This window comes from Apaloderma vittatum, unplaced genomic scaffold (assembly GCF_000703405.1).
Source record: "Apaloderma vittatum isolate BGI_N311 unplaced genomic scaffold, ASM70340v1 scaffold11617, whole genome shotgun sequence".
NCBI classification, from domain to species: Eukaryota; Metazoa; Chordata; class Aves; order Trogoniformes; family Trogonidae; genus Apaloderma; species Apaloderma vittatum.
The window spans coordinates 86,503-97,116 of record NW_009727922.1 but is presented as its reverse complement, the minus strand read 5'-3'; the positions used below and the strand labels follow the sequence as shown (position 1 = coordinate 97,116).

Genomic DNA, 10,614 nt, shown 5'->3' with positions numbered 1-10,614 from the left:
ATTCCTGCTTTCTTACTGCTTTAATTCTGTATTTTAATACGTCTGAGCCGTGAAATCTTGCTGTGATAATTTCATTTGTACATGATCTTTATTGAAAAGCGATATTTATTTTTTTTTCCCCGTAGGGCTTTCACAGAAGAATGCCTTTAGGAGAGCAACCTAGCACAAAGCATTGAGGTCCCTTCCAGCTACACAGTCTGGGGAAGGGCACGGACGTCAACCTACCAGCGACGCTGTCGCCTGCGATATAACAGCTGCCTAGGTGATACGGTGGTACCAAACTTACCCAAATCAAGTTGCCTGCAGTCAATTATTTATTAGCTTTCTTCCACAAAGTTTAATAAGCAACTTGGCAGAGATGGGCAGGAAGGAAAAGCAGCAAAGCCACGTACCTGTGCTGCCTCAGAACCGAAGGATTTTCTCTAGCATGTTCTCTTGGCTTGACCTGACTCGATCCCTGTCATCCTCTTTGTTTACTTTTCTAATTCTTGCAATGAGACTAGCAGGTAATACGTTGCAAAATTTTATTGTCGTTACTGCTGGTATTATTGGAAAATTCATTTCAAAGCTAAACAAAATCTTCAGCGGTTCCCAAAGCTCAGCAATAATGTTATTAGGACAGACAGGATCAAAATCCACTCATACAAAGAGAGAATTACAGCACACCTGGCACAGCAACAGCATTTCTACAAGAGCGCCTTTAACTCCTACAGCTGATGCACTCAGTTTGGGCTGGGATTCTTTTCCCTCATTTAAAAAAGCTGTAGGACAGCCTATAAATTTTACAGCACGGAGATACCTGCAGGTCTTTTGAAGAATAACAAGTAAAGCAAACTTGAATAGCCTTTTCCTTTTTCCTTGTCATTTCCTACTGTATTTTCTTATAAACAACAAAATAAAGTTAAGTAAATCTTTAAACAGATTTTCAAAATAGCCTTACCAGGGCACTTATGTGATGCTAGACTTATCTCAAAATTGTTGGGGTTTGGGTTGGGTTTTTTGGAGGGGTTTATTGGTTGTTTGTTATTCAAGTGCACCCTTTCCTATAGAAAAAAAACTTTGAAAGGAGATACTACAGTCCTGTCTCCTCACCTTTTCTTCGCATGACAACTGACAGAAAATAACCTAACAGGCATTTTCAATTAACTTCACTGTGAAGCACATCACAGAATTTGTTCCCCTTCTGCCCCATACAAATAGAAGTAAAACAATGGGAGGGTGGGGGGAATCCACCTCCTCCTGAAGCAATTCGAAAGAACAGAAAATGCCCACCTTAAATATCTGGGCTGGTTAAACTGTCTACAGTCATGGTGAAAATTCACCTTTCTCTAAAGAGACCTTGTTGAAACTGTTCCTCACACCATCTACAAATACAGCATCTGAAAAGCTAAAAGCTGCCAAAATATGTATTGTAACCTTTTTTTTTTTTCTTTCATTTACTATTAAGGGTATTAATCTAACAGAGTTGAGGGAAGACTGAGCTTTTTCTTTTTTCTATTTCAGGTAGATAGAGGAGATGCATCATTTTCTTTAAGAGTCACTTATCAGTGAGCACTGCTTCTGCTCAACTCCAATTCTACAACAGTTCACTGAGCTCACAAAGAAACTTAGACTTGAAACACAGATATACTGAGCAGAGTCACTGCAGCATCTGGCTGAAGAGAACTGGGACCAGACCTGCAAAAGAGCGCTGCTTTGGGGTGCATCTGCCTGGATCTTCTCGTCAGACCCAACCGAAAGGCTTTGGAACAGAAGAAAAAGCCTCTTTTGAAAGAATATCCAACAGGATAAATCAAATGAGAGAAGTCAGAACAACGAGGGAAAGCCAAACAAAAACAAGACAGCTTGTGTACAACTTCACTTCTTGTCAGAGGATCCCCTGCAGGTCTGTGCTTGATTCCAGGCTTTGCTTCCACCGCCTGCTCTCGGGAGACCCTGCGTGCCTTTAGGTGAGCTGGAATTCCCCCTTCCCTGCCGCCTCGCTGCTCCTGCTGCCACCCGGGGGTACTGTCTGCAGCCACAGGCACTGCCTGAAACAGATGCCAACGATCTCATCCAGGCAAAAGCTCTTCCCACACCATGTTCCTAGCACAGCCTTGTCTGAATATTCTGCATATCGCAACAACACGAAAGGAAGGGGACTGTAGAAGAGTGTTCTGGTAACCTAATTTAGCTCTGACATAAATACAGTTAGACCACATTAAGTTACTACTGCTCCATCATGCCTTTAAAGACAACATAAAAAGCCATTGCCCAAATGGAAGAATTTTTTGAAATGTATTTTTTCACACTGAACACTTAATAGCAGACCAGCACAAACAGCTCTGCGACACCTCTTGCTGCAAGAGGAGAAGGTGCTATCTTAGCTCTAACAAAGTACGCTTTGTTTCTATTTTGAATTCGCTGCAACAGATTCTCTTGGGACTCATTCAACATTTTAAAGTAGGATCTGTATGCAGTGAAAGAACCTGAGTGGATGGAGCATCTTGCTGGCCCATTCCCAAACGATATATTTGGCTAGATGGACAAGATGCTGAACCTGCACTAAAATAAAATATTTTTGGATGGTATGTTAGGGTTGAAAGACTTATGAACTGACCGTGATGCTGCCAAGAAAATTGGAACTTACTCACTTTTGGCATATAGAGCAAGAAATCTTTACTACTGCATGTCACAAGAAAAAAATTTATATATTTGTTATATGTATATTTATTACTTCTGTTCCTCTATACAGCAATACGCCAGGATTTAACCACAAACACAACGACTAGAAACATCTGCTGCAGAAAATACTTCTGAAATACCTAGGATTCAAAGGTTTGGGGACTGTCTTACAATTCAACTCAATCATCCCGTGTCCCTTTGTCAGATTCCAAAGTGATGCTACATGAGAAGAGGTCAGCTACCCATTTTCCCAAGAGTAAGATGCATCTTAGTGAAGAAAGTTTATTTGAGATGTAGCAAAAGAAATGAGATTAACAACACATCAGCCCTTCCTCAAGACTAACACATCACCTGAAAATAGAATTGAATAAAGTGAAGTAAGGTTGAAATTAGGAATTATTTCAACAACTGACACTGTATCCTGACCCAACAGGAAGGGATGAAATAAAAAGGTACGTATTCTTTCCTTCCTCCCCTGTCTTCCTTCTTTCCTGATTTTTTAAGGCCAAAACTATATTTTTAAGGCCAAAACTATATATTAAAAAAAAAAATCATTATTTCATGTATTCTGATCTCCCATAGAATAGCTCTAGCAGCAGTTGAAGGCAAAGTAGAGCTGGGAGCTCTGCAGGGTAGAGGCTTAAAATCTGAAAAATACTTGGAAAAGTCTGTGGAAGGTCTGTGGATTGTAGCCTGAAGCCAAATCCTGACCACAGCAAAAGCAGCCCACTGTGACATACAGTGAACCGGAGGGAAGGGAAAAAACATTAACAGCTGATCGATCTGTGCAAGGGAATGACCATAAGAAACGCCCCCGAGACTGCCAAACTAAGGTCCATAGGAGCTTCAGGAGAAAATATTTAGTGCTTTAAGGAAGCTGAAAGCAATGGAACACCATTATTAAAGCAACAGCCCATTCCCTACCCGCTGTGTCACCCATTTTTTTGCTTTGAACTTCATCAAAGCAGTTATTTAGCAGCTTCTGTCGGAGGCAGCCTAGAGGGAACTGTGCTGGCAGCACAGCAAGGATAGAAGAGAAGGACAGCAAGCAGGAGAGAAGAGAACAGCCATCCCATCACTCTTAGCCAGAGCACCCGTTCACTCCATGTCATCCCTGCACTAAGGTCACAAGTCTTGCTCCTCACAGAAGCAAAATGCAAGCACGGAACTGCTGGAGCCCACTTTCATACGCGTTAGAATCTCTCCTCGATATATCCTTCTGTTCTACCAACTCCATCCCTTTCCAACCTTTTTCTTCGATTACATTTCTTCCCAGCTAAGCCCAAGTCTGCCCGCACATACTCTTATAATTGCCCCTTCATCCTATAGTCTTCTAGATGCTTATGTGGATTTTAGGAACAAAGGGAGAATACTTGCAAAAGAAATCCACCAAGCTCCTAAAAAGAGAAAATACCTCTTTACCGTATTTTTACCTTGACTGCCATTACCCAGTTTAGTAAATCCCATGTGCTAAAAACAGTTGGTGGCTGGAACAGTCCTTGGGGAAGTTTTATATGAGCTTACTCTTCTCTTAGCATCTCTAAGGCTCTGAGATTCGCCCGGACCCGGGAAATTTGAAGTTCAAAAGTAACTACGCTAGTCACAAACTGTGCAATATGTTTTGGGATGAAAATTTAATTAGCACGCAGCTAAGATCGCCTTTGTAAAAGAGAACGCAAGCTTAGTTCAAAAATGGTCCAGCACACCGTTACTCCTGCAACTTAAACCAGCTAATGAAGCACGTGGCAGGACACCGAGTGAAGAAGGCTGCCAAGTCTGTCTCTGTTGCCACGTGCGTCAGTTATGCTACGTGTCCACACGCATCAAGAGCACATTCCCAATTAGACTTCACGTCTTGCGTTGAAAAAAAACTACTGGCTTAGTACCAGAGGAAACATAATGAATATGCTTTTTTTTTTTCCGCCAGCATTTCTACACAGATGATCAACTGAGGAAGCCACTAGGATGGAGGGGAAGCAGAAAACAGTTTGGAGAAACGAGACCTCAGGAACACAGTGCGGGAAGAATCAGAACAACAAAGTGAGCCCAAAAGGAATTAAACTTTTGTTGTGGGTATGTGCAGAACAATTTAATTATGCCTTTGCTGTTACAGGCAAATATTTCATTTTCTACACCTGACGCTCCCATCTCAATATAGGACTTTCCTCTAACTGGTATGCATTTCATTCTCCGCAACACTTCCAACTGAATTATTTGACCTCGGATCTGGAACTGCTCACCCCAAGAGTTCTGACCACTAACCTCCCGTGTAAGATCTGTCTCGATAGCGTGCTCCATCGGGTACGCCTTCTCACAGCCTCTCTTAATTAACAGCACTGAGACCACTTAAGACAACAGAAAGGGAACCAAAATTTGCACTTGGTGGACGAAAAACTACACTTCACTGGGGTTAGTAAGGTGAATTCTGGAATCTGCAGGTTCTCAGGTATGTTTTCAGCTGCCATTTCCATCTCCACTAAGTGTGATGCTGTCACAGCAAACACCGACAGTTGGACAGAGGAACTGTTTCGTTTCAAGCAAAAGGCATTTTTCTATTAGCGTTACCGTGATGCTACTTTTGTACAAACACAAGCAACATGCGGACAGAAGCCCCAGGCATTAAGGAGAAGCAACTGAAAAGCATTTACCTTTATTTCAAACTCGTAGTGTTCATCCTTTCCCTGCCCACACAGGACATAGCGTGGAATACTAATTTTAATTGGCTCCTTTAGGTCCTCTGGATTTGCTCCCAGTGAACGACAGACCATCCGCTTCCATGTGCATACCAAATAGGGAGAACAAAGGAAAACCAAAATCACTACGTAAGGAAAAAAAGAAAAGAACTTCACTAAAAACGAGAAAATGTTCTTGGCCAGACAAGCAGGGAAACAGAGCATGGTGGAGGCAGAAGTTTCTTCTGAAATGAAGGAATTATTTGAAAAACAAAACGGATGTCCTTTTATAGGCATTTTGTCAGGCATGAAAAACTTAAGTGAATTGTCCTCAAGAACATTGCTTTTTTTTTTAAAAGGCATTTTCAGCTTAGATACCAAAACCAAGGGAAGCAGAAAACTGTGTGTTGGCATTCTTTTAAAAAAAAAAATAAATGAATGAATCAAGCCTTCACAGTGAGGCCTATTTTTTGTATTTCTTTATCATTACATAACAAGTCTGTTTACAATATCATGCAGAGCTGCAGGGGATTAAGGCAATTCAGAAAAATCTTTGACTTCAAAACCCCAAACTCACTTGATAATTAAATAAGTCCTAGATAATACAGCAATCCACTGCCAGAACAGTATCCTACTATCTTCTTTAAAACTCAACTATGACAAAATTTACATGGTCTGGACAAAACATCTAAAAAAGGCACTTGTAATAAGGGCACATTCCTCTGACTAACAGCCAGATGGAGTCTATAATTCTGAAGTTATGTCAAAAATGAATTATTTTTTCAAATATAAGTATTTTGCAGTGACTTTGTCCAAAATTAACATAAGAATTTGCAGCGAGTAAGTACAGAAAACTGCGTTTTAGGACATCTTCCATTTTTGCAATTGAACACGTTTGGTCTGAAGGCCTTAACCAATGAACTTGTAGTTAAAAAAATAGCAGCACCATGACAAATATAAGATAACAAAAAAAAAAAGACTGGAAAACTATCATTTTAAAGTTAGGACCACATGATGTATTTGTTTTTAGTGATGCTACCCATCACTCCATTAATTTTCAACCCTTTAGCAACTGTCATGAGATGTTGCTTGGTCAAAATTTGTCAGTCTTGACCAACATCTTTCCAAACACGAATATGGCTCACATTGCTGCTCACTGACACTTCCAGGACACGTGACACTGTGCAGGGGCTGGAGAAAAGTTTGAAACTCGTTCATCAACACCCCTCTGAGCAGAGAGCTTTTTGACATCCTCCCCTAGCTCTCAAGAAAGGGAGGCTGTTATTCCATTACTGATCAGTTATAAATGTAACGTCACTTCCCTTAACGTTAGTGTTAAGGGCAGTGATAAAGAAAATACAAAGAAAATGAATTTTAGTTCCTATTATATAACTTTCCACAAGCTTCCTTCTTTTTTTGTGAAAACATAAAAGAGTTTGTGTTTACACTGCAAAATATTTTTAGTGACCTTTGTTTAACACAACAAATATTTTCTCCTCTCCATTTTGCCCTTCTTTCACTTCTCTCCACGTTACCGGTTCTTCAACTAAAACTCATTTCTGGAGCATAGAAACATAAGCAATTCTTTCCTTGGGGGAAAGAGGAGTTCATTGCCTTGACAACAATATCATCTGTTTTAAAACAGCAATAAAACCATAAAGTCACTCTTAAAGCCACCTCTGTCAACATGTAATTTATTGGCAGTCATTTTCAGAGAACTATTACAAACAGCTAATAGTCAGAGATGAAAATAATCTCAAACGCAAAGTGTTATGAGAAAAACACACCCCGACACATTAAATAATGTTTTGATATTCATAAACATCAATCGTTATGCTACGTTTAATTTAGAGTAGAATAAGAGATATTGCTGTGAAGTCATTTTTTATAAAATTGCAGAATATTCATCAAGTTAGATCTGAAAATAAGCAGAAGTGGAAAACCATGTTAGCAGGAACACAACATGAACATTTAAGCCTGGGGTATGAGCTGCAAAGGAATTAGTTGCAGAAATTGCTTGGTTAAGACAATCCTCCCAGACGGCGCCGCTCAATGGTAATTTTTTGCAAGGCTCAAAAGAAATGCCCTGGTGAGGTCAATGAGGGAACTGCTCCAGAACTGGATTGACATGAGGTTACGCTCCAACCCACAACCACATCATCTACTCCACGTTCTGCAAGATATCCATACACGCTTTTTTATGTCAAAACCAAAAAACATAACTCTAAATAACGTGAAGCATTCGTTTACTTCTTTAATGTACTAGAAAATTTTCTTACAATAAAGAAAAAACAACCATAATTCTCTATCCAAACCAGCATTTATCCTTCCAGACACAACTTCCCCATCCAATGCAATGAATTTCTTTTTAAATCCCACATGAATCACATTATCCTGTCTTAACATATGGTAAGAACAAATGGGAGATGTTCTCATACTAGTAGAGAGACTGAAGTCTAACTCCGTCTAGTAAAAGATTGCACCTCTACTGGCAATATGCTTACAGAATTTAGAATTTCAGATGAGATACCACTGCTTTTTCTGCCAAGGACCATCTTCCTCAAAGAAGGCAGATGGCATATTCAAGCAACAGGATTTAAAAGGTATTGAGCTCCCTTCGAAAAGAAAAAAACAAAAACGGGAGACAACAGCTTATTTATTATTTGAACATCTGACAGGGGTATCTGGTAAAGAATAACTCTGTACTAAGCAAGCCTGGACTAAGGGAAAGTCAGGCCAGCACACTACATGGAGAGAACTCTACATCTAAACTTACTCCATCTGTCAGGCACTATCCCCAGCTACTAACTACTCATTTAACGGTGTGAGAAACAAGTACACGGATGATAAACCCCAAAACGTTTGCCTGACCACATAGTAGCGTGGCCAAAGGTCAAAATGCTATTTAAAGCACAACCAATGTCTGTTTACAACCTTTAACCAGGTTCACTTTCGCAGCACGTTTTCCTTAAACACCCACATCAAGTGAACATAAAGACTCCGTCTAACACTGAGGAGTACAAGTTAACTTTTTGGACAAAATAATTAAGAATGGCTCAAAGTCACACATTGTTTCCCTGCAAGAAAAGGAGAGGAGGGGGAAATCTAAGAATACTGGAAGTTCCCTGCATTCTTCTTGTTATATTTCACTGCTTCCACATAGTTTACACTCTCTTAGCCCTAGGCAAAGAGGGGAAACCCAGGAAAATGAGATGTGGCAAATCCATCAGTTCCTGGTAACTCAGCCAAAACACTTCTTCTAAGCCAAACACAACTCCTTTTGCACTCGTGACAAGCTTTAATGCAAGACTGCAATAATCCTTAAATGCAAAACTCTGAAGCAGCAGAGAATTGTCACTCTTGCCAAAAATTTTAAGTACAAAAGTTCCAAACACCCTTAGTATTAAGAGCATACGGTGAAAGTAAGATTTAAAAAGAAGTATTGCAGATGTTTTGAAATACTGAGATCAAGGGCACAAACTAAATGAGAATCATCAAAACAATAGATATTCAGAAAGATTAAGGAAAAAGCAATCAAGGGGGAATGAAGAAGACATTAATGAAGACACACAGTACGTGCAGCAAGCCAGAAAACACAGCCAAAATGGGTATCAGGAGACCCAGCTGTAATTCTAGTTTTGATCCACCCACCACGTAAGATGGAAACATGTATTTCCTCACTTTCCCAAGGAAACGTACGTACAGCGTATCGGAGACCCACAAAAAGCAAGCACTCAAGCAGTAATGACTTTTCCCAAGATGTGTGTACACACTCTATGGTATTCCCTCAGAGGCTCAAAGGACTCTTTTCCCTCTAAACTAAATAAAAAAAATTTTAAAATATTTTATCAATATTCATTAGCCTCTTATTTTGAATGTATCTAAACGTATTTGGATTTCAACACCTAGTTAGATGCATAATTAGCCAAATGGCTTCTTCCCTCGAACTGAATGTTAATCTCCAGATTTCCGAAGGGATATGCAAACTGCTTTGAAGAATTGATGGGATGACTGTCAGCTGAGCATTTATTTCTTTTCCGCGGCATTTAGAAAAACCACTTCCTGAATCAGATCCAAACTTGCTCCTTCTAGAAAACACAAGCTCAACTTTTGTGAAATCCTCTTTGTCTGGCAAAAGGACACATCGGATATCATTTAAACTGTATAACTGAAGGCTGTCAAAACGTGATCGCTGGCATGAAGCATCCAGAAAGTTGGGTGCAGGATACAAGACGTTATTTTCCCTTAGGAGACCTATATGGGTAGCTGTAAGAACCAGAGCCCTATACACAGTCTGTTTAGCACAGTCTACTTTCACTGAGGTATACAACAGCACTTGAATGTCACCTAAGGAAGGTTTAACACTTCCCATATTCTCATGGAGTAAGTAAACCAGATCAGCCAAGTCAGTTACAAATTTGCAGGACAATCGTACTCCGTTTGAAAAAACTAAGTCATTTACTTCTGATGTCCAGTCAAGCGAAATCTGCATCAGATCATCTTTCAAGAGCCGGTGATTCAGATGAACAGCATCTTCCGTTGTAGAAACCAGAACGCTCATTAGGTCATGGCAAAGTCTCTGAGTGAAATGTTTGTTGTAGGTAAATATTGTGAGTAAATCGTCTTCAGCAGAACACAGGAGACTAAAGCTCTGTCCGGCAAAGCCAACTTGAATCTCCTTTATCGTGAGGATGGGAACCTCATGAAACATCGTCAAGGAATCCTGGCAGACGTCTTGTTCGACTGACGAAACAACATAGAGAACGGAGCTGAACAAAAGCAAGCAAGCAGGTTCTGGATCCGGTTTTTTGCAATTGCCAACAGCGAGCCAATAGACACCTTTCAACTCCTCCATTCTGATACAAATTTGAGGTAAGGCACAAGTCAAAAACTCCAACAATTTTTCCAGAGAACAGACTTGAAGCTTCAAAAAGACATCAGGAAAACACAGAAATTTCTGTCTTAACACAAGACTGTTCTCCAGCTCTTCATGTTTACAACGGCACACAAGTCCTTCAGAGGGCTTTCTCGCACAAGCATCGGAGATTTCTGTGCTTACACGCATCGGGACTGCCTCTTGCACAGGGGACTCAGGCTGAACGACATTTTCAGCACGACCTTTGACATCAGCACAGGGGGACACGTCTTGATTCATATCTGACTTGAACAATACATTTATTTGCAAGTTTCTTACAAATGGCAGGTTTTTTATTAACGACACCGCTCGTGCACATCTCTCGCTTCTGTCACACCAATTTCCCAACTCCTTAATTTGTTT

General features: G+C 40.2%; 1 protein-coding gene across 1 annotated transcript in view; it reads right to left on the bottom strand.

The window, feature by feature from the left end:
• Window positions 1-10,614, bottom strand: part of KIF16B (kinesin family member 16B) — a 125,667-nt gene that overhangs the window by 43,474 nt on the left and 71,579 nt on the right. The window contains exon 23 of the mRNA XM_009873892.1: window positions 5,313-5,435. Within this exon, the coding sequence (XP_009872194.1) occupies window positions 5,313-5,435 (123 nt within the window). The remainder of the gene's footprint in view (window positions 1-5,312; window positions 5,436-10,614) is intronic.